We start from the raw sequence: 22824 nt of genomic DNA, 5'->3' as shown, positions 1-22824 counted from the left end.
ACTACTCTCATGAGCAGCACCAATTCTGCCACATAGTTAGGCACATGCCTTAGCTTGAGTACTGATTTGCCGATTTGGGGCCCAAGGACTTAAACCATAGAAGAGAAACTAAGACCTAATTGTTATTTAATTAAGCCACTAACATAGCTGCATACATGGTTGTTTCTAATGCTAAAGAATAGAACTTTTTACCCTGCACTGGATTTTTAAAAAGAAATTTTATAAAATATTCTATCACATAATCCATGTCCCTTGTCTCTAGCAATATCCTGGTTTGATTCAGTGTCCTTGTACTATTTAAATGCTTTCTCCTTCAAGTAGCTCAGTTCAGTCTACCATCAAGATAAGCATGCATTCTGTGATGGGTTACAGTTTTCCTAAACTGTATAAATTTGTTAGGTGAGGAAATCATTATGCTTATATTTTTTACAAAAGGAAAATACTGAAAGAACTTTTTGCATTACCTCCTCCTACATTTCAACCAATAAATAGAGCAGGTCAAAATGAAGCTTTTTTCTGAACATAGTTCTAAAACATAAGCATAAAATTTATGAGCAATGAGAACTTTAAGAATTCAGGAATATCTCAGAGAATCTTTAGGTTGTAAAGTAGAGTGAACTTTTTCATAATTATTATTGTAGCTGTTTATTGAAAATATGGGCATATTCAGCTTCTTGTAGCAATGATTTAAACAGTGTATTTGATAAATCACATAAAGATATAAAGATACGTATACACTACCAAAAAAAACCCCATCCTTGACTGCATGGAAAGTATTAAACTGGTAAATGTACCCTAAAATATACATAACAGAAGTGTCAGGTTATTTATTAGGAAACCGTGTTTAGTAAGTATGTATAACACCATATACCTTCTATTTTCTCAGATAACTTCATACACCCAGTGTTTAGACTAGCCTATTTTCTCAAAGCAAAATGAAAACACAGTAAATAGAAATTTTGGAAAATATTTTTTATTATAAAATGTACAGTATAGTGACCTTAACATTATAAAACACTGTAATGTATCAGAGTCTTGTAAAGACCAATAATTTATAAAATGAGACCAAGTTCATTGTTACTCTTTCTAGTCTCATAGTCTGATTTAAAAATATATATAAAATATATAATGCATGAATTTGACTGAAGCATCCTTAGTAGCTGGAAAAGGTTTCTTCATATGTTATGGTAACTAATGTCTGAATTTATTTTTATTAAAAATACATTACTCTTATTTGCTAAATTAGTCTTTGATTCTGAAGTGTTGATAGAAGAATGATCAGAAAGGTTAGTAATCATACTCTATAAGGCTAGATTATGTAAAAGCACTGCAGGGGATAAAGAAAATTATGTCTCTCCAAAAAAAAAAACTAAAGCACTTCTATCATTGCAGCTCATTTATTACAGTTAATACTTCTTTGGCATTTTTAAGGTGCTTGTTAAAACAAGGAGTAGCTTTGGACTATTGACAAGAATAAGAGTACTTCAGGTCTCGGGTGCTATTGGATAGCATGAAAAAACATGTTATATTCTATTAACAATTTAGAGACCTTTTCCAACAAGCTAGTCCCCTCAGTTTAAATACATCTACTGCCTCCTTCTATTGCAGGAAAGTAATATCATGTTGAGTACAAAAGCAATGCATTTTGTATGAAAATTGAATGAATTCCATTTCATTCTTTTTTTTTTTTTTCCTGCCCTCAGCCTTCTGGCTTTGTTGCAAACAGCACTTTCCTTGTTGCCCTTGCTTGGCAGTGACTGGGACATTAGTATCCAGGCAAAGGCATTTGTTTTAGTGTTAGAATATATGTATGTAGGTTGTTTTCGAATCACTGCCTAGTATATTTTTAGCAGTGCATTTATAGAAGCCTGCATCCCTTTGAGTAGACTGCTGGATAACTAATGACCCCTGGGGGTGGAGGAATTTGTTTCCATACAGGCGAGACTGAGCTCCTGTTGTCAGATGTGATTTGTCTGGAAGCTCCCACGTTATTTCTGCTTTAGGAATCCCAATGGCCATGCAGTTCAGTTTCACTGAATTTCCAGGCCTGGCATAGATGATGGGTGCTGGCTCACTGGTGATCCGGGGTGGATAGGCTATCACTATGACAGGCACATTCATAACAGAAGTGCCATACTCTGTGGACACCTTGCACAGGTAAGAGCCCCTGTCAAATACAGAAGCCTCGCGCACTGTCAGTGAGCCATTCTCCAGGAGGGAGAAGCGACCCACAGCCTGGGGTGCATCCAGGACCATCCCGTTGGGCAGTGTCCAGGAGATCTGTGCCCGCAGATTTGGCTGGGTGGTGCAGTGGAGCTGCAGAGTTTCTCCATTAATGATGCTCACCAGGTTGTTGTACTGGTTGCTAATTTCTGGCCTGAGTCCCACCTTCAAGAAGACAACCCTTTCCACATAACCTCCTGGGTTTCTGGCTGTGCAACGGTAAGTCCCAGCATCCCCTGCAGAGAGACCACTGATGTGCAAAATCCCATCCCTCTTGTGGTAAAATCTGTGCAAATGGCTGCCACTGGGGATTTCAGTGCCATTGGGAAGGATCCAGCTTGTGCTGGGCTCAGGGTTCCCCTGGACAGAGCAGTTCAGATTGATGCTGTGCCCAGCGATAGCAGTGATCCTTTCACTGACAGGATCTCTAAAGGAAGGTTTCTGCAAATGGTCTGTGACGAGGAGCTGAACAATCAGTCTTGCTTCTCCCCCTTCATTTCGCCCAATGCATATGAGCTGCACCGCATCCGTCTGCCTCACCCCTCTGATGTCCAAAGTACCATTGCGATGCACAGTGATCCTGTTCCCATAGTAGGGAGCAGGCAGGATTACCCCTTCTGGAAAAGCCCACAAGACTCGCGGAGCTGGGATGCCTTCAGCTTTACAATCAATAAGTTTCCGTCTGTCCCTTACGGCAGTCTCCCTCACAGATGTTATTGCATTGAGATGTCCATTGATTCGGGGAGGCTGAACATTAACATGGATCCAGACTATCTTCCGATCTTCTCCAGCACTGTTCCGCACTACACAAGTGTAGTTACCACTGTCAGATCTTTGGGCCTTTTGGATGCGGAGGGTGCCATCCCTATATACCTGGTATTTGTCAGACACGGCAGGAATGGGCCTGTTTGTTGGGGAGAGCCAAGTCACTTTGGGAGTGGGCTCTCCTTTGGCTTCACATGCCACAGTGACAACATCACCATAGGGTACATTAATAATGACATATGTTTTGTTCCTGATAGTTGCAGGCTCAGCCACTACTTTGACCCGCACTTTCATCTCATCCTTCCCAATCTGGTTCTCAGCATAGCAGGTGTAGTCCCCTTCCTCTCTCAGTCCAACATCATTGAAATACAGGGTTCCATTGTTGAAGACCACGTAGCGCTTCGTCCGGCTACCACTGTCATCTGACTGCATGAATGTATTAATCATGCTACCATCTGGGAGACCCCAGGAGATCTCAGGATTTGGCAGACCTGTGGCTACACAGTCAACTTTCAGGTCCCCTCCGTACTTGACCTTGTGGTTATTCTCATTTTTATGCTCTATTTTGGCTGGTTTCATCATCACATTCACTTTAAGGACCACATAGTCATCCCCAATTTTATTGCGGGCCACGCACAAATAGTCTCCTGCATCTTTATCTGTGACTGAATGGACAACCAAAGTCCCATTGCTGAACACTTTGATTCTAGTCTCCAAGCTACTGTGAGGAAACAGAAGAGAACAGGACAGGAACTTCAAAATCAGGTTTTAGGAATTAATTACTCAGTGTAAACTGGAAAAAAACCCAACCCCACTGTACTGAAAAAAGCACAGTATTGCTATAGTTAGATAATTAGATGATCAGAGATGTCCAAGCTATGCACCATCAAAAAGCAAATGAAAAATAATAATTCTGCTCATGTGCAACCAAGCAATGTGCAACCCTCTTCCATGACTTTAATGGTGTTATTTTTGACTCTTTTGAATTTATATCACATGTATAGATCTCCAGAGGTCCCTTCCAACCTAAGCCATTTTATAGTATTCTGTAACATTCAAACACTGAATTTCTGAATGACATATTGCACAGAGACCTATACAGACTATGATTATGGAGAGACTGGCACTCAGGTCCTTAATTAAAATAAACTAAGATGAGCTATTGCCTCTGACATCAAGTACAGCATTTTAAACATTCAGAACAAACTCTAGCAAAATGTTCAGACTCAATAACAAACAGTAAGTAAACTTTATCATAGTTATTTCAGGATTTCAAAACTTAAGTTTTGATATATGGAAAAAAAGATTTCCAATGTGATAAAAAGCTATTGTCCCTTTCCAATTTGCAAGGAAATGGTGCATTGTGGCCAAAACCCATTTACTCAGAAGCCCCAGAGATTTCTCTCCAAAGCAAAGATCTGCTATGTTTGAAGAACAATCCATATAAAGACGAAGAGAGAAAATGACAAACCTGTTTTGTCGTTATCAGCGAGGTATAAAATGGATTCTGGATTTTGTGATATCTACAGGCTACCTAATTATATTTTTCATCAGTGTGACAAAGATGATGACTATGTTCAGCTATTGAGAAAGTTGCTGTTAAGTGAGCACTGTAATGTGAATACATTTCTTATCTAAAGTGCTCAAAGAGTGACAATTGCACAATTTATAGAGCAGACATTGAGTTTCAGCACAGACCCTTAGGATAGTTATTGCTGTTCTTGAGAAGCAATAGTTTACTTGATTTCATGAACACTGGGGAGAGAATTTTTTTAAGCATCTATATGCAATATGATTTATTTATTACAAGATAACATTTATTTACACAGCAATATTGAAATGACTGTGCTTCTTTAAAATAAATTATTATAAGATGATTTATTGTCCCACAGTGATAGTGTAGAATGACCTGTACAATGGATAAAACAAAACTCAGTGATCCCACTTCTCTTGGGGAAAAGCAGGTACCTATGCAATCCTGCGCAAACTCTTAATTATGCAATCGGGTGTTACTGAAGCAAGTAGCACAAGAGGTGTGTATTTTAACTTTTGCCATTTGACTTTCTACTATAGCTACAGACTGGCTGTAAAAAACATACAGTGACAACTTATCCTTTAAATTTGAACCTGCCTTTTCAAAAGTATTGTCTTTAAGCAAATTATGGTAAGTTATGACTTGGAATCTTTTGGTATCATTTTAAATTCTTCCTTTAAGGATTGAGGAACCCACTGAAGTTAAGAATGAAACATATACAGATATGAATAGCCTTTTCTCTAAGTTCATCCAAACTGCAACTTAGCTGTAATACCTCAAATAGTAACTTACCTGTGAAGGGAATCAATCATCCTTTTGGAAGGCAACCTCCATAATATCCTAGGCCAGGGGTCCCCAGAAGCACTGCAGTCCAGACGCAGAATGCTGCCATATGTTACATCGGTACTCTGAGGAGAACTCCCAGTTATCTTGGCATTAGATGCTTGCTTCCTCACATAGAGCTGTACTGTTCTCCTGGCAGCTCCCACCATGTTAGCTGCAATGCACTCGTAGGTCCCACTATCCTTGGGAGAGACATTGCGAATGTAAAGAGTTCCATTGGGGAAAACAAACAAATTCCCTTTGACAAACTGGGATGGTCGAATTTGCGTGCCGTCAAAGAGCACCCAACGGATGCTGGGAAAAGGTGCTGCTTTGGCAGTGCAGTGGATGTTAATACTGCTACCAAGGGGCAAGGAAATGTTCTCCTGTTTATCCTGCTGGATGATAGGGGGTAAGGCTGCAATGTGGAGCCTCACTGCAATGCTGTCAGCTCCTGCAGCATTGCTAGCTACACATTTGTACACTCCTCGGTCTGAAAAAGTTGCTTGCTTGATAGACAGGGTTCGATTTTCATGGAGCATTACCCTGCTTTCTGTGGTGGTGACTCTCTGCAAAATCCTCCTATCTGGGAAAATCCAGGAAATATGTGGGCTTGGAATCCCACTAGCCTGACACTCCATTGCTACAGTCTCTCCAAAATATACCGTGACATCTCGATAGCGGGGAAGTAGAATTTTGGGCTGGTGGGCTACGACTGTAAGGACAATAATCATTTTATCTATGCCATGAAGGTTCTGAGCAGTGCACAAATACTGCCCACGATCCTGAAACTGAGCATTTCGGATAACGAAGGTGCCATTTTTCAAGACTTCAAACCTTTGTAATCTTGTGTTGGCTGTCATTAGAGCACCTGGGAAAGGTGAGAAGAAAGAAAGAAACAGAAAGTCGAAGGTTTTGTTTTTAAGACATACACCGCTGCTATGAAAGAGGCTGATTTAGGAAGATTTAGACTAAAATCACTTAACATCAACTACAACTTCAAATAAGTCATATTATGCCTTCAGATACTCTCCACAGCTCAGATTGGTCTTTGTTTCTATTGCAAAACTAACTATACTAACTTGCAAGCCTGTACAGTGTGGGAAGATTTAAAAGCTTTATCTTTTGGGATTTTCATTAATCTTTACATAATTTCTCTTTACCTTTTGCTTAAGGAGATTGACACACACATCAATATATGGAAAATAAACATATTAAATAGTAGAGGTTTTCTTTTACTACAAAAAATATTGCACTGTTATTTTTAGCTATAATGCTTAGTCACTAATAGATTAAATAGACAAAAAATATTATTAATTAACAGTGTTATTCAGTGTTTTGGACTATTCCTGCAATAGTACTGCATTTCTATATGATAACCCAAGTATTTTTATCCTTAAAATTGCATGGAAGAACACATTTTTGTCTTACCTGTAGAGACTTTTGTCCAAGTAAGAAAAGGTTTGGGTTCCCCTACTGCATCACAAGGGATGAAGGCATCTGTTTCAGCAAGGATGGATATGCTGTGAGATCCTTTTGTTATAATTTTAGGTCTCTCTCCAGGAGTTCTGAAATTGGTGGGAGACTGAATTATGGTGGAATTGTGGGGCATTCTGCCTCTCACATAAGGAACAGGTGGAACTTTTTGATGGTAATTATGGATACTTTTAAAAGGCTGAACTGTAGTGGATATATATGGCCTTGTGTGCTGAAAGAGAAAGGCTGGAGAGGTAATCTTCAAAACTGCTGGCAACGGTGATGTGGTGGTTGTGGTGTGTGGCAATGGAGGCACTGCAACAGCTGTAGCTTTCTGCACTGTAATCCTGGTAGGTGAGGGCTGGTCAATTTTCTTCTCACTTGCATCTTCTGGAATTAGCTGACTGGGGACCACTGGTTTAGGATGCACTCCTAAGTGAGGGAATACCTTTGTTCTATTGAGAGGGAATATCATTCTGGAACTGGGATGATAGGGGATCCCTTGAGTTGGTAGTCTTCCCACTGTACCTCTGTTATCTGGGAGGTAGTTACTGACAAAAAGTCTTGAATTAATATTGTATCTCTTCTGATCTTGATTACCAAACTTGCCTGCAGTGAGTGGATCTGTTCTGTAAAATGGAGTGGCTGGTGTGGTTGTTGTGTATATCTGAGAGGCAGTAGTTTTTTTGTCCTGGATGGTATGTGCTGCGTATGCTGTTATCTCTGGTTTGTTTGTATAATGAAGAGGCTGGTGTGTTATAAAATAACGAAACGAACTTTGCGTTATAATATAGGGAGGCTTCACTGTGCCTCTTACGGGAACATGCCTTGGAGGTACAACAGGAAGTCTTTGATTTAGGCTTGGTATCATTCCAGCTGGTGGATGGGGAAGGTTTGGATTTAGCAATAAACTATTGTTTGACCTGCTACTATAGATCTCTTTGAATGGCTCCTCTTTAGACTTTATGCTAATCCTGTTTTGACTAGAGGACAGAGTAGGGTATGCATTCTGTCTTGAGCTCACCGTCATTCTGTCACTGTCTGTTTCAACTTGTTTTGTCTCTGGGAACCTTACTTGATTGAAGGCATTACTTTCCTTGGTGTTAGAATAAACAGAAGGATGTGAAGTGCTTGAAATGGATGTAGCAAGAGTGGCAAGTTTTGTAAATGGGTCAAAGGCAGTGGGTGTAGTTGGAGGCTTTTCAGTTGTCTGCACGATGGGATCATGATGAAATACATGTGACACAGCTTCTATTTTATCCATGGAAGATGTTTTTGTCCCAGTCTGAGAAGGAACAGCAACAAATTTCTTGGTTTCTGTAAGTGGAAAAGTCTGAATTTCTGTTGTGTGGAAGGAGGAGGACAAAGTCATAATTTCTTGTTGCTGAGGTGGCTCAGTTGTTGCTGGTGTTTTGAAAGGTACTACAGGCTTCTGTGGCTCCTCTGAAACTGAAGGGTCCTCAAAAACTTCCACTGTGCCAACAGCAATACTTAAGTCTGTCATTGTGGGATGTATCAGCTTGAAAGCTCCAGCGGTGATGTCATTAGCCACAACTTCTGAATCAAAAAGGATAGATTCTTCTTCAGATTCTGGGTAACCAGGTTTAGTAGATGATATCAAGGTGTTCATACGCTCAGGAGAAGCTGTTGTCCTTGATTGTTCTGCCTTACTATCTGTAACATCATAATCTGCTTTAGCGCCTCTTCCTTTGGACACACTGTCTAATGAGTGGTATGTTGGTATGTTATTTTGCTCTGGTTTCAGGGACGCATTTGTCTTTGTTGTAGGAACTGTGTTATGTCCAACATACAATGATAAGGTTGTGGCAAGTGCAGTGACTGGAAGTGCCAAGGTTTCTGGAGCAGTAGGAAGTGTCACGTGCTTTGTTTCAGGTGGAGAAACAGTAGGTCTAAAAAAAGAAGTTGTGACCACCTCTCGGATTTTGGTCATCTTCTCTAAGACAATTGGATCAGTAACTAATGAAGGAGTAACTTCCAAGTGCTCCTTTTCTTTTGTATGCATTTTGACATCAGTTTTACGATCATCATCAAGAGCTGCAGAGACACTTTTGGTAATAGCTTCAACTTTAGATGTTCTTGGAATGACAGGCATTCCCTCAGTGGTTAAAACAAGAAGGGGAAAAGCCTTTGGTCTTTGTCGGATTCTGTTTGGCCTCAGTCTCCTTCTCCCATAAGGCCTTTTTCTAGCATGTTGAGTAACAAGTAAGTTAGGGGGTATAGTTGTTCTATAGGGAGTTGTTGTTGTAGCCATAGTGGTCAATTTGCCAGTGGAAGCAGCAGTTGTTACCCACTCTGCTTTTATATGAGGAGCATTAGTCAAAGTGAACATGGGATCTGATTTTGGAGGTAGGTTTCTATGTTCTGCCCCTTGAGAACGCCCTGCATAGCTGCTGGACGCGCTTTCTTGAGTCACTGTATCCCTGTGGGTCTCTAGTTCTTCCTTGCTCTGAACATGGATGGATGTGACAGCTTGGTACTTTGTACTTAAGTCTGCAGTTTTAGTTTGACCTGTGGATACTTCTGTGTGCTGGTTTATCAAGTCATTGCTCTTTTCTGTAACAAATGGAGAAAGAGATGAAAAAATGATAGTAGCGGCTGTAAAATCTGCTGAGATGATTTTGTCTGACTTGGAAGGTGTGAAAATTATGCTGTCAATACCTATGGGGTCCACTTCATCTAACTTCACATTTGTCTCCAAGATGCTATGACGATCTAAAGTCTGAGATTCAGCTACGACAGTAGCATCAAGTGGTAGCTCAGCAAAAGCAGAGTTTTCCTCTGATGTATAAGATACAGTTGTAGCTCCATTTTCCACTGTTAACAAACTGCTCTGATAATTAGGGAAGTTAGTTACTAATTGTTTGGTTAGAGGTTCTTCAGTGAGAGCATGGATATTTTCTTTGACTATAACTGAATAATCAGCCTTGATGTCAAGTTGCTGCTGACTTCGGGGTTGCACAGTTGCAGAGACTGGAGTGATATATGGACCTGATATAGGGGTTTCTACAGGGTATTTACTTGGAGGTGTTTCTAAATCCCTGTGGTCAAAGAAGGGTTCTATTTCTGATCTTGTTGATATGGATTGGGCTGAAAATGCTTTAGTGCTGTGGGGAACAGTGACTGAGAGTGGCTCATCTTCACCCAGAGGTGATGCATCAGCAGAAGAATCTACCACATCAACTGCTGTCTCTGAAGCAGGAGGGCTTGCGACTGGATGAGGGACTGGAGTTGTTTTCTGCATGACTGACGGCAGTGCAGTTGTTAAAGAAATGGATATTGCTGTTGTTCTAGGAAGATTTTTCCCACGGACCTTTGCCAAAATGTCAGCCCAATGTTGTGGATTAATCTGTTTGTTTGCCATATTAATTCTTCTTCGAGATTCAAACACTCTTCGGCCTTCTGCAACATTGCTGTCCTGGATTCTATCAGTACCTTTCCAGATTTTCATTTTCCTTCTGCCCTTCCTCCCCATTTTAGTTTGAATGTCTGACACCTGGTCACTTCTTTGTTTAAAGGATATCTCCCGGTCTTTCAGACGGTTCTTTTTTGGTGGAGACTCATCCACCCCTCCTGTCCCTGATCCCTCTCCATCCTCTACTACCCACCCTCTTGTTTTTGCTAAACTTTTTGAACTTGGGCGCTTTTTTAGTTTTATCCTTTTAAATGACCTATCAGATACCATTTTATTTACCATAACCCTTATAACAAACTGATCTGATCCATGCAGATTGACAGCCACACACCTGTAGTGGCCACTATCACTGACATGGCTTTTTGGAATAAGCAAAGTACCATTGTCCAACACATATCCTTTTGATGAGTTTGATAAATCATTGAGTACCCGGCTGTTTGGAAGAATCCAGCTCAACTGTGGCTCAGGGATGGCAACTGCATTGCAAGGCAAAACTATTGGATCTCCAACATTTTTTTCAACTCTCACTACATCTGAATCAGCTGGCTGAATAGCTAGTGGCTGCACTAAAAGTCTGTAAGCCATTATGTCCACATCATCTCTCACTTGGGCAATGCAGTAGTACAGACCAGCATCAGTGTAACTCACTCCTTTGACTATTAGCTGGCCACTACTGAGAATGGAAAACCTACTGTCTTTCTGATTAAATGGTGCCTGCAATTTAGTCCCATCTGGAAAGAGCCACTGAATGAAGGGGCTTTCAGATGCTTTCACTTTGCAGCTCAGCTGACACTCTGAACCTTCCACCACACTCTGCGCTGTTCTTGTGCTCTGATTTTGCTCTATCATTACCCAGCTTCTCTGCTGCCTGGTGTCTTTGGTATGAATTGTCTGAGAAAGCTCAGTAAAAAAAGATAGCACCACTTTTTTCCCTGTACTTTGGCGTCTGTTTAACTGGATATTTATCAGAGGCTGCATTATCCAGGAAGGTTCAGACAGTATTTGAGCTTTGACACCTGTGTAGTAAAGAGCATCATAATCTGAGCCTTGCCTGTACCGATAGCTTACTTTAGGTTCTTTGCTGAGCATAATTTCCCTCTCTAGTTTGACAGGCACTTCACTATAATAAGCTATGAGCTTCCATAATTTTTCATAGTTTTCTCGATTCATTGGACATTCAAAATCCAGTGAAATTGTAGCATTTATATCAATTTCTTGAGTCTGGATTTGACTCCACTGAACTTTGGTAGAGCCTGTCGGTTTCTTAATTTCACAGTTCAGGTGGACTACATTGCCATGCTCATCGGTCATATTCAGAGTAATATTCCATGGAGAGGACCGAAACTCTTCCAGAGGGAACTCGTAATTGTCACTATCCTCTTCATGTTGAGTGCTGCTATTCTGTTTCAGTGAGGACTGAATGATAGGTTTCCTACAGGAAATATCTTTCAAATTTTGAATATCTTCTTTCTGCAGCTGTTTTGGGCTGTTGCACTTAGGACAGAGCTGTCCCCCTTCATAGGCTTTGTCCTTTTTGCATTTTAAAACACCTGCAAGCAAAAAAAACAAAACAAAAGATAGATAAGCTCCTGAATTAACCAGGAATAACCAGAGTTAGAGAACTCTCAAGAGGGTCAAATGACTGCACAAGGAACACATACTGCCTGAAATATAAGACAAGGTTTTTAAATTGGCATTTGTTTTCACATTTGAATGGGCCTGATTTTCAAACTGAGTGAGCATAGTTTCCTCTGACTTTAATGAGAGGTTTGAATGCTCCCCCTTCTAAAAATTAGATCCACTGCTTCTGAAGAAAATGCCCAGAAATTGAAGTGTCCAGAGCTACTTTTTAAAGGTCAGTAAAAAACTATGCTGTGTCAAAAAAACACAGCAGGAACACGGCAGGTACATAGTGAGAACCTACCCATCTAAGTTGTGGACCTAAATTGAAGAGGAATGCATTCACTCAGTTTTTAAAAATACAGCATTTACCTGAGAAATGCTGGACATGCTCATTAATTCTCCAGCAGGCTGTTTACATCTTAACATCTGTACTGACGATACACAAAACATACTGCTGCAGCTGCAAAAATCCACTGATTAGTTCCTCTACTTATGAACTATTTGCCAGGAGTAGAATATGCAAGTACCACTTTTTTCCCCCGATCTCTACAGTACCTCCAATCTCTGTAATGATAAAATAAAGACTAAAACAGAGAGGAGGTGCTAAAACAGGAAATAATAACAAAACAGCAACAATACCCTTGACTCCTTTCTTCTATCAATGCCAAAAGTCTGTGAAGTAACAGACATATTTATGTTTACGTTGTTCTGCTTACTATAAACATTGTGTTTCCAAACTAAATTTGTAAGGCAATGTAAATAAAATGCATCCTAGTTATTCTAGGTATGTGTCATGTTGCTCACTCCTGAGGAATAAAGGATCTTTGAATGAGTGAGCAATATAAGGGCGAGTTACAAGGCAAAATGCTAGGAGAAGGGGAAAAGAAGACCTGGCAAAATTTCATAACCATTTTTAATTGAAAAATGTATGCTTTGACCATTTGACTAATCTACTTTCATCAGAAGTTCTTCCAAATGGAATTTTTAATTGAATCAGTCTATCATTTGCAGATTGAAACATGATGTTTCAAAGACAAGAAAAGCACTTTTCATGACAGAACTGGCACATAATCAACTTGGCAGTCACTGTACTGGTCGGAAGAACTTTTAAGTGACCATAAAACAGCACTTTTATGACTCCATATTGTCAGGGACAGAATTTCCAAAGAAGCCAAGATTATAGTTGTATAAAGATACAAATCCTGTCATACGTGAAAATGACAGGGATAAATTCCATTCTCTGTTCAAAAACCACTGTTGTAGCTTAGAAGAGGAATGTAATCGAATAAAAATGACAGTAAACTATCACTGTGCAAGGAAAAAGAATGTTAATCAAATGTTTCACCCTTTTAACTTACAGTCCACCTTAAGAACCTTTAATACACCTACTCATTTGGATGAAGAAGCATATATAAGAATATCAAGATGTAAGATAGTTAAATATAAAGCCAAATTTTGATGCTTCAGGTATCAGTTCAGTCAGGAACACTTATAATACACATTCAAATATCACACACTCTTAAAAGCATAAGCCACAGGTAAGTGCAAAACCGCAATTAATTACATATTCTAAGTTCACAGGACCCACCATCATGGACTCCAAATCACTACATAAACCTTATGACTCCAGCACTCATCTGAGATATTTGCAGTTGCAATTAAATGTCAAATCTCTCTTAATATTCTATCAGCAAATCTGGTGTAATGCCAGTCCACCTGGGCTACTGCTGTAAGCACTTAGCTACCTGACATGGTGTGCTGGTGGACTGAGATGTCTAAATCAAAAACCGACATCCCCAAAACCCCTTATTTAGTGATGATTAGAGACATCATAAAATTCACTATTTGTCTAGTATCTTGCTTCTGCACATGTCTAGAAATATTCCACCCTCAGCACCATGATAATTTATCTCATATCTAAGCCTGAATGAGGATATATCTTCCTCTGAAAAACTGGCAGTCTTATAGGTGTTCTCTAAGAATATTTAAAACAAATTGGTTCCCCCAAAAAATGAAGTTGCAGTCAATGAAGAAACACAGACAGACAAGAAGGATGCCCAAAAATTACATAATAGCTTTAAACTTAATGGCCTTAAAGAGGACTCATCCAGGAAGTTGGAAACCTGGTTTCCATTCCCTCCTCAGCCCAAAATGTTCAAATCCAATGCTTTCACCTCCCAGGAGAGTGCCTAGTTACTAAGCTTTCTGGTTGAGGGCAATTGCCAGTCCTTTGCCAAAGCTGTACCGTTGTGCAAAGGAACACACTGACAGCTTCCTACCTCCAATTACAAACTTTATCAGCTTTTTCATCTTGAATGTGACCACCAATTCCTTTGTTGTTGAATACTGAATTTTAGCTAGTGACACATAATCACTGCCTTTTTGCATTACTTTTTAAATACATGCATTTTTCAGATGGCAGAATAGCGCACATAAACATTGTATAAGTACTGCAACTCTGGAAATAACAAAGCTACGCAAATATGCAGAACAAAGAAAGGACATCTAACATGAGTTGAAAAAGCACTGATATTTTTGCTCTTACCTGCAGAAACTTCGTTCCATTCAAGAAACCACTTTAAGCTGCAGTCACAGGACCATGGATTCCCATGAAGGTAAAGATTCTCCAGGAGTGGCATGCCTTGAAACATCCCTGCGGGCAAGGACCTAATAGCATTTTCAGATAGGTAGAGATGTCTTACTGTTGACAGTTTGAAATAATCAAGGACCATAAATGTTGAAAATGTGCTGGGGTGAAGCTGCTGGAGCAAATTTCCTTCTAAATGGACCAATCTCAGAGAAGTTAATCCATTAAAAGCATTTGGATGAATAAATTCAATTCTGTTGTGGTCCATGTGGAGTCTCATTAAGCTTGAAAGTCCTTGAAGGGTTTGGCTTGTTATGACTTTCAACTTATTGTAACTAATTTTGAAAACCTAAAAAAGAAAATAAAATGAAATTAGCTGTTTTTATACATAAAGCCAAATGTAATAGCAAGCATGCAGAAGTTTTCCTCCCACGTGCAAATATTCTTTGCACTATTGAAAAATGATATACTGATCACAGATGAGAATATAACTGAATATTAATTGACATTATCAGGCATGACATGGGTGTACATTAACAGATTTACAATATATTAGAGGGAAAAAAAGATACCTTAATTGATACTAAGCAAGGTATTAAAGAAAACACTTATTTTTTGTCTTTTGTCATTCATGGGAGTTGTAATTTGTGATATTTAGGCATATCTGAGCATTACCTGTAGAGACATGAGATCTTTCAAAGCACCATTAGGAATATTCTGAATGTCATTTCCATGAATCATAAGTAATTCCAGTTTTCTGAGTCCTGCAAAGGAGTTTTCATATATAGACTGTATACTGTTAAACCTAGAAAAAAAAAATCACAACACGTGCAGTTACATTTTACGCACTGACTGTCATGGACCACAAATGTAAAATTAGCATAGTCTAACTTTCAAGAAATATTGGATGGATCTTAATGCGTTGTCAAAGGGCCAGAAGTTACTGAAACACTTTTACAAGGCCAAGCATACTTAGTTCATGTTTACATTAAGATTTCTTTTAACTCAATTTGTGCCATTTTAGCCATAATTTAAAAGTAAGAGCAATAAATAGGCATTTAAGTTCTAAGAGTTGTCAGTATGTTTTTCCATGCACTTTGGTTTATGGAATGATAATAAATTAATGGCCCGCAGCCAACCAATGATGCTATGGAGCCTGGCAAACTAGATGGGCTGCAGTGTTGCCAAAACACCATGTAACAATAAATGAATAAAGATTTGGAAAGAGGACATTAAAAACGGACATGTCCCAAAAAGCACTGGAAGCAGAAAGTCACAACCTGCTTAACTTACTGTTACAATATATAATTGGCTACATCAATTAATGACATAAAATCTAGGAACTGACCTTCCAATTAAATAATTTGAGCCTGGGAATTTCTTTTAGAGAAGTAATACAAAAAATCTGCTTTTTTAAAAACAATTCAATTTCACTTGCTGGACTAATGAATCAGGTTTTATTTGCCAATATAGAAGTCTTAAGTTTGGCCACCTAGTTCTACATTTGGGTTTTCCACATGCAGACACAAAATTAGATGTATGAACCAATCTGGGTATGAAGACTAAATAAAGCATCTAATTTTAAAGCTTTTTTTCCCCCTATTTTTTAATACTTTTCCTTCTAGAGAGGAAGTGGGGAGAGAGAGAGAGAGAGAGTGAGTGACAGAGACATTAAAGTACTTTGAATATGGAGGAATATTATTGGATCTTTTCCTTGCTATCTTTGTGAAGATTCATAATTAGTAAAAAATCAGGCTAATCTTTTTATTTTTAGTTCTATCAAAGCTATACTATCCTAATATCAGAGATCCTGTTTAAAATCCATATTTCAACAGCAGTCCTTCTAGAGCATATGAGCTTCTCTAAATAAGGAATTTTCTTAAAGTATTTCCAGTTAGGAATCCTAAATCTATAGCACCTTGAAGTGGAAATATGTTAAAAGCACTTTTTCTAGAGCAAAAGAAATGCATCATCAGATAGGTAACAACATTTCTTCTCAGGAAAGGAAATGTCTTGGAAAATGTCATCTGTAGCGATGAAATACAAAAAGATAGGAAAGGGCTTTTATGCCAGCAGTATCAAATAATGCACTTTTATTTAAAAAATAGCTCTCAGGATAAAACTTACAAAATGCTTAAATAACTTAGATGACTATGCCCCATTTTGGAAAGCAATTTAGGAAAATAACTTGGCGTACAATGTTGATATAGGGAGGAGAAGTGAGTGTGAATGCATGTTTTTGAACGTGGGAAAAGGAAAGGGGGGGCAGCTTGATATAATCTACAGAGACAGAGGATTTATTTAAGAAATGTGATACCAGATGGGCTTAAAAGAGGAGAAATGAGTCTAAAAGAGTAAAAAGACAGAAGTTACTATATTTTGAAGAAGATCTGGTGCTTTTGTGTGAAGTTAATGAAGAGATTACACATTCTCAGTAAAGCTCTCAGTGTTCCTGAGATTTTAGTTATTTAAATTCCATTATTTTTTTCTCCTGTCAGTGGCAGCAAGATAACTATCTATAAATGTCAGAGAGCTCTCAGGAGAACACAAGTAAAATTCATTTTACATGAGCCCTACTTTATGCAATAAAAATGAATAGGATGTAAAACCAATTTCTACAGTAGACAGTGCAAGAGTTGAAGATCATGGAAACAAGGACATGGATTTCTGGGCATGTTCTACAGTATTTTCATTTCCCTACCAAAGGTTCACAGAGACATATAAGGCCAACCGGAGACAAACACACTGCTGAATAGAATTTGGTGACTCTGCTTAGCAGCTTCTTTGGCAACAACTTTTAAACGAACTTGCTTAAATTACTCTCCTTGGTACCGTGAGTGTTTAAGTTAAGATTGACTCACACTTCTTTGTGTATATAATTTTAGCTTCTCAGGGGGGACTATTAATAATTATGCTGATAACACATGGCCTGAAATAATATTGAGAACATCCCTCACACTACAAAATGTCTTAAGGTTGACCTAATTGGACATCCATTCCATAGCGTAGGAACTGCACAGTGCTTTGCCTCATTCTAGTGATAGTTTCAGTGATTTGACTATGAGTTGCTTGGATGACCCAAAAATGGTATGAATATTCAGACTGCTATAATACAGATTTATTGAGTACAAGGGCATTTTGAGAATAAAATTAGGATTTAGGTGGATAAAGTGTTGGCAGATAAGAGACAGTTTAAACTATAGAGGAGCAAGTGACTACTCTCATAACATGATCAGTTACAGTTTACAGACACTTTGAGGGGGGAGGGGTTCATACCAAGGAAGGAGGCAGCCCTGATTTCAAGTGGATGAGAACAGAGATCCTCCTGCCATGCTGTGTCCTATAGTGGCCCTACACACTTTGTGATATGCAGTGCACAAACACCACTGACCTCTAACGCCAGTGTAATAGCTAATCTTTTCCATATATCTCAATGTGCTCTAAGATGCTACCTGGCTACATTACAGAATTTACTCCTAACACATTTTTATACATTGGGTATAATATTCAACATTCAGCACAAATCTCACAACAGGTTTTTTTCAATATAATTATTCAGTAGTATATAAGACTGCATGTACTATTTGCCAATAAGAACCGACACCACAATATAAATCTCTTTGCAAATAACAGCAACTTCTCTTTAAAAAATGAGGGCCAGACTAAAACTTCCTTACTTACTACCAGTAACTTTAGCACTTGAAATATAGCATCTATACGTAACCACCCACCTCTGCAGTTCTACTTAAAAGGTACACCAAAGGCAGTTGGTATGCAGCCTGGGCGGGTGCGCAGCATGCCAGGACTCTCTGCGAAGACCATAAAAGCGGTCCGCCCCGCCCGCCATACCCACCCGAAGTTGATCCTTTCCACGTCTTTCGCGATCCTGGCCGGCACGGCTGCTAGGGACCGAAAGGTGCAGTGGACCTCGGTAGGGACGTAGCAGGCGCAGGGGCGGGGGCAGGCCAGGGCGCCCCGCAGCGGCCCCAGAGCCAGGATCAGCACCACGGAGAGCGCCGCCGCCACCGCGTCCGCCCGCCCCCGCATCCTCCCGGCGCTCCTCGCCTCGCGGCTCCTGCGGCCGGGCGCGCAGGAACAACAAACAACAACAACAATAAAAGAGAGAGAGAAAGACAGAGAAAGCGAAAAGAGAAAGAGAAAAGAGAAAGAAAGAAAAAAGAAAGAGAAAAAGAAGAAAGAGAAAAAGAAAAAATAAAAAGAATCAATTTTTACCTTTTTAAACACCTTATGCTCTACAGAAGGTCTGCAGACAATTAAGGCAAAGTTCAGTTGCAGAGAGGTTTGATTTTTTTCCAAGCTATTCAGTACTTCAAAGCCAGCTCTTTTCCCATAATTCAGCATCTAGTCCACTAAAAGTTACGCTGCCTCCTTTATGGCAATAAATTTTTCATTTCTGCTGTACACGCACATTCGTCTCACCTGGAAATTAGACAACTTCAAGGGAAGCATGCAGTTCAAGCAAATTGCCACAGCTCCCTCTGCAGTCAATGAAAAAAAAGACAAAACCAAAGCCAACCCATATTCACTGGAAGGTGAATAATCTCGGGTATGTTAGATAACTATCTCAAAATAGTACAACTCACCCCCCCTAGGTGCCTAATTAGCTAGCTCACCTAGCCTATGTGCCTAACTTTTAGACGGGCCACAAACTTTTAGGAGGGTAAAATTAGGCGGAATGAATCTCATCCATCATTTATATGGGAAATGGTATCATCGAGAGGAACAGAGTGAAAAAAAGAATTAGCAGCCAACACACCTGGACTTTGTCATGCCTTGCCATGCATCTGCTGTGTGATGTTGGCATGTCTTTACACTGTAATCATAGCCAAACAGGAGCTGGGAATGATCAAAACTGGTAAAACTAGACCACTGATTTAGAAATATGAGCACGGACCTCAGAGGAAATGTTAAGCATGAAATTTTATATTTTTAATCTTGCCATGTTTCCACACTCACATTCACATTTCCAGAACTGTGTGTCTAAAAGTGGATGCTTAAATTCAGAGAGGCATTTAAAGATGCACTCTGTGCTAGAACAAACATGAAAATGCAACTGCTACTGACCTCGAGGGAGCACTGATCATCTCTGAAAATAAGATCATTTATGTAGATGTCTAATTACAGACTAAGCAGCCTAACTCCCGAGAAGTGAGTTTGAAATATCCCTGTTCTTATTCCTTCAGAAGAATTTTGAGCTCTTCAGATTAAAGCCATACAAGAATGCAAACAGTTATTAGTAGCAGAATGTGAGTACTATTGCTGTTGTATAACAGTGTGACAAGGAGGGACAGACTTTCATTCCTACCAGATATTATTAATTCCATTACTTATTAGTCTTAGTATAAAAGTCAAATTTGCTCAGATCTGCTAGCAATAAGACACACATTTTTCCTAACAACGTCATATGCAAACCATTACAATTCAAAGGAGAGTTCATCGGGCTGAAGAGGTTTCTCAAATATCTGCGGTCAAGTTAATGAGACATTTACCGTCCTTTACAAGAAAAATAGCTTTTAGTTTGTTTAAAAATACTCAGGTGCCGTTTTCCTTGATGAAAAGGTTTCCTTTAACGAAAACTGTCTTTTAAAAATATCCTACCCATGTGAGGTTTTTTTTGGGGGGGGGGCACATTTCGTTAGAGGAAGTGTTTGAGAAGTTAAGAGGAAATTACAGCAGCAACAGCGAGCCAAAGCGGAGTTTTTGCCCATGGGGAGAAAAAAATGGGCGTGCTGCAAGCGGTCTTCCATAGCGTGGCGGCCGGGCGCCGCGGGGGAGCTGGCCGGGCCCAACGGGACGCGCCGCGGCCGCTCCGCGTCCCTCCGCGGGGCGCCCGCCGCGGGGCTGGCGCGCACCGCCCGGCCGCCCGCCATTGGCTGTCTCCAGCGCCGCCGGGCCCGCTGGCAGCCAATGGGCCTGCGGCTCGGCCGCGCCCTCCGCGGCAGCCGTTGGGGAGCGGCTCCCAACGGGCGGGGGGGGGGCGCGCGGCCGGGCGAGGTGCGGGGCGCAGCGCGGTGGGGGGGGGGGGGGGAAGGTGAAGGGAAGGGGCGAACTTACTTCGGCTTAACGGCGCGGGCCGTGCTGCTGCGCTGCTCCGCCGCGGCAGCCTGCCTCACTGAGGGGGAGAGCGCCCGCCCTCACGGGGAGGTTTGTGTGAGGAGGCCGGCGGGGCCGGCGGCGGCGCTGCCTCTCCCGCCGGCCGCCGAGCCGTGCCCCGCCGTGGGGGCAGGGGGACAGGCCGGAGCGGCGGCACGGGCAGCCCGCGGCTGAGGGGCGGGCTGAGGTGTGCGGGGGTGATCTTCCTCTCTCTTTTTTCTTTTTCTTTTTCTTTTTCTTTTTTTTTTTTTTTGCGTACTCGAGGGCATGTGCTTCCCATTAGGGAAGAATTTCCCTCCCTGGCTGAGTGCGAGCGCGGCGAGGGCGACGCGCTGCTCCGCGCCTCCCCGCCGCGCGCGGCCGCCTCCCCCTCAGCTCCTGACTCACAGACCGGCGAGGTCGAAGGCGCCCCCGGCCCGTGGCTGGGCGAGGGCAGCTCCCGAGCGTTTCCGAGGCGGCGGCGGAGGAGAGGGCACCTTACCTGCGGCCGGGCGCGGCGATCTCAGCAGGCGCTGCCCGCCGCTCCCATGCCCGGGGGGCCGCGGGCGGACGGGCAGCGGCTACCTGGCTCCCGGCGTCCCGTCCGGCACCGGCTCCCCCAAGTTCATCCCAGCCCGCAGCGGCCCGCCTCGACGCCGGCTTATAGCTCCTCATCGCCTGTCATTGTGCAGAGTCCGCCTCCGTGGCTCCCCAAAAACAAGCATAAGCGATGCTACGGGGTTGGGCAGCAACCCGTCTTTTTTTTTTTTTTTTTAATTACTATGGTTATTATTTTGACTGTTAGTGCTATTTTCTGTAAGGGTTCGCGTTCTCTTGGGTGCCCCAAATCCAGCAGACGTCCTGTGCCCACGAGCCAGCGGAAAGGAAGAAAAAAGGGAGCGCCGAAGTCGCTCAGCCCCTGCGGGCAGCCCCGCGGGAGCCGAGCCCTTCCCCTCCGGGCGCTGCGGAAAGCCGGGCCGAGGGCGGCAGGCGGTGGCGGCGGCTCCCCGCCGCTTGCCGGACTGCCTCCGCGCGCAGCTCCCGCGGCGGCATGGGGACGAGGGGCGCGGGGCCGGGGTGCCTCGCTGCTGCCGCTCCGCCCGCCGCAGCTGTGCAGCGGGAGGCAGGGAGGGAGCGGCGGAGCGGCTCCTCTTGCGGGGTGGGCGGCCCCTCGGCGGGGGGGGCGGCGGGCGGCGGGCGGGCCCGCGCCGGGGAAGGTGGGCGCCGGGGCCCGGCGGAGGGGAGTGGGGGGGGGGGGGCGACGAGAAAAGACCGGTCCCCGTCTCAGTCTGGGACGTGGAGTTTGCGGAAAGTTTGTTTCTGGGACCGGGGCAGACCCAGCACCTTCCCACTTGAAACGCCCAAATGTGCAGCTATCCGCCTTACACAGGGGTTGATTATGTTTCTGAAACTGTCTGCTATGTCACCCAACTAAACTACACCGTCAGGGCTGTCTTGTTCCTTGAAGGATATATGGTATTCCTTCCATCAACACACCCCAAAAAAACCCAACTGCACCATCATCCTGCGCCTGTTCTTGCACACTACTGCAGCAGAGACCTGTATCAAGCCTGCTTATGAGAATTTGATTTTGTGTGTCGTATGTGAAGGCCACACAGATAAAGATGTGTGACTGGGAAAGTCCCAGAATGAGTGGAGAGGGAATAGCACCAACACAGGAAAAAGCAGCCACCACTAACAAAAGGAACCAGGCCCTTGAATTCTTGTTCTGTAGTTCAGCCATGAATTGCCTTTTTCCTCTAAAATCCAGTAGAGAAGTAGACTTCAATTCCACTAGGGGGATTAGAATCATTAAATTGTTAAAACTCATCTTCTCAGCTTCCCTCTTGTATTAGCAATTTTTCAGTACATAAAATTAAGCCTATTTATGGTCCAATGAAAAAGGTGACACTCAGATTACCACAGAAGACCATTTGTAGCTCCATCATCTCTCTGGTTCCACTCAGTGTTTTTAGATAAATCTTATTTTCTGTTCCCTAGTAGCAGTTACCCTCATTCATGCTACAAAAGCAAATAACTCAGTCCTTCAAGACATAGAAGAGTCACATAAATCTGTATAGATAATCTTAAAACACTGGAATCCATCTGAGCTTTGGCTTGGAGCTTTCATGTTCCACCATCAAGGGAAGTAAATACAGTGAATGGCATTACCATCTAGACTGTCTGTACCATCACCAGTAGAAAGAATCAGAATCTGAATTAATGAACCATTTTTTGGCTCTGAATCCCGTAACAGGTGTGATTATC

The 22824-nt window shown here is 41.9% G+C and overlaps 1 protein-coding gene across 3 annotated transcripts; it reads right to left on the bottom strand.

Moving 5' to 3' along the window:
• Positions 1 to 957: 957 nt before the first annotated feature.
• Positions 958 to 21726, bottom strand: MXRA5 (matrix remodeling associated 5). 3 transcript variants are annotated; one of them, XM_064501060.1, is made up of 7 exons: positions 21059 to 21726; positions 18317 to 18538; positions 15139 to 15268; positions 14422 to 14812; positions 6776 to 11803; positions 5315 to 6215; positions 958 to 3709 (listed from the first exon to the last, which is right to left on the bottom strand). In XM_064501060.1, exons 1-7 carry the CDS (start codon positions 21229 to 21231, stop codon positions 1798 to 1800), a joined length of 8757 nt encoding a protein of 2918 aa, XP_064357130.1. In that variant the 5' UTR covers positions 21232 to 21726; the 3' UTR covers positions 958 to 1797. The 3 variants fall into 3 exon arrangements, with proteins under 3 accessions (XP_064357130.1, XP_064357131.1, XP_064357138.1); XM_064501061.1 differs by having other exon boundaries at positions 958 to 3706; XM_064501068.1 differs by having other exon boundaries at positions 20539 to 21120.
• Positions 21727 to 22824: the final 1098 nt, after the last annotated feature.

Source organism: Dromaius novaehollandiae, chromosome 1 (genome assembly GCF_036370855.1).
Source record: "Dromaius novaehollandiae isolate bDroNov1 chromosome 1, bDroNov1.hap1, whole genome shotgun sequence".
Classification (NCBI taxonomy): domain Eukaryota; kingdom Metazoa; phylum Chordata; class Aves; order Casuariiformes; family Dromaiidae; genus Dromaius; species Dromaius novaehollandiae.
This window is presented reverse-complemented; position numbering and strand designations above follow the sequence as displayed.

Excerpts from the sequence above, each read along its gene's own strand:
- MXRA5 (XM_064501060.1), bottom strand. The coding sequence starts at position 21,231 with ATGAGGAGCTATAAGCCGGCGTCGAGGCGGGCCGCTGCGGGCTGGGAT. Across the intron at positions 15,269-18,316 it reads GTGGAAAGGATCAACTTCGG|GTTTAACAGTATACAGTCTA; the intron begins GTGGGTATGGCG and ends TTTTTTTTCTAG. Across the intron at positions 6,216-6,775 it reads TTGGACAAAAGTCTCTACAG|GTGCTCTAATGACAGCCAAC; the intron begins GTAAGACAAAAA and ends CACCTTTCCCAG.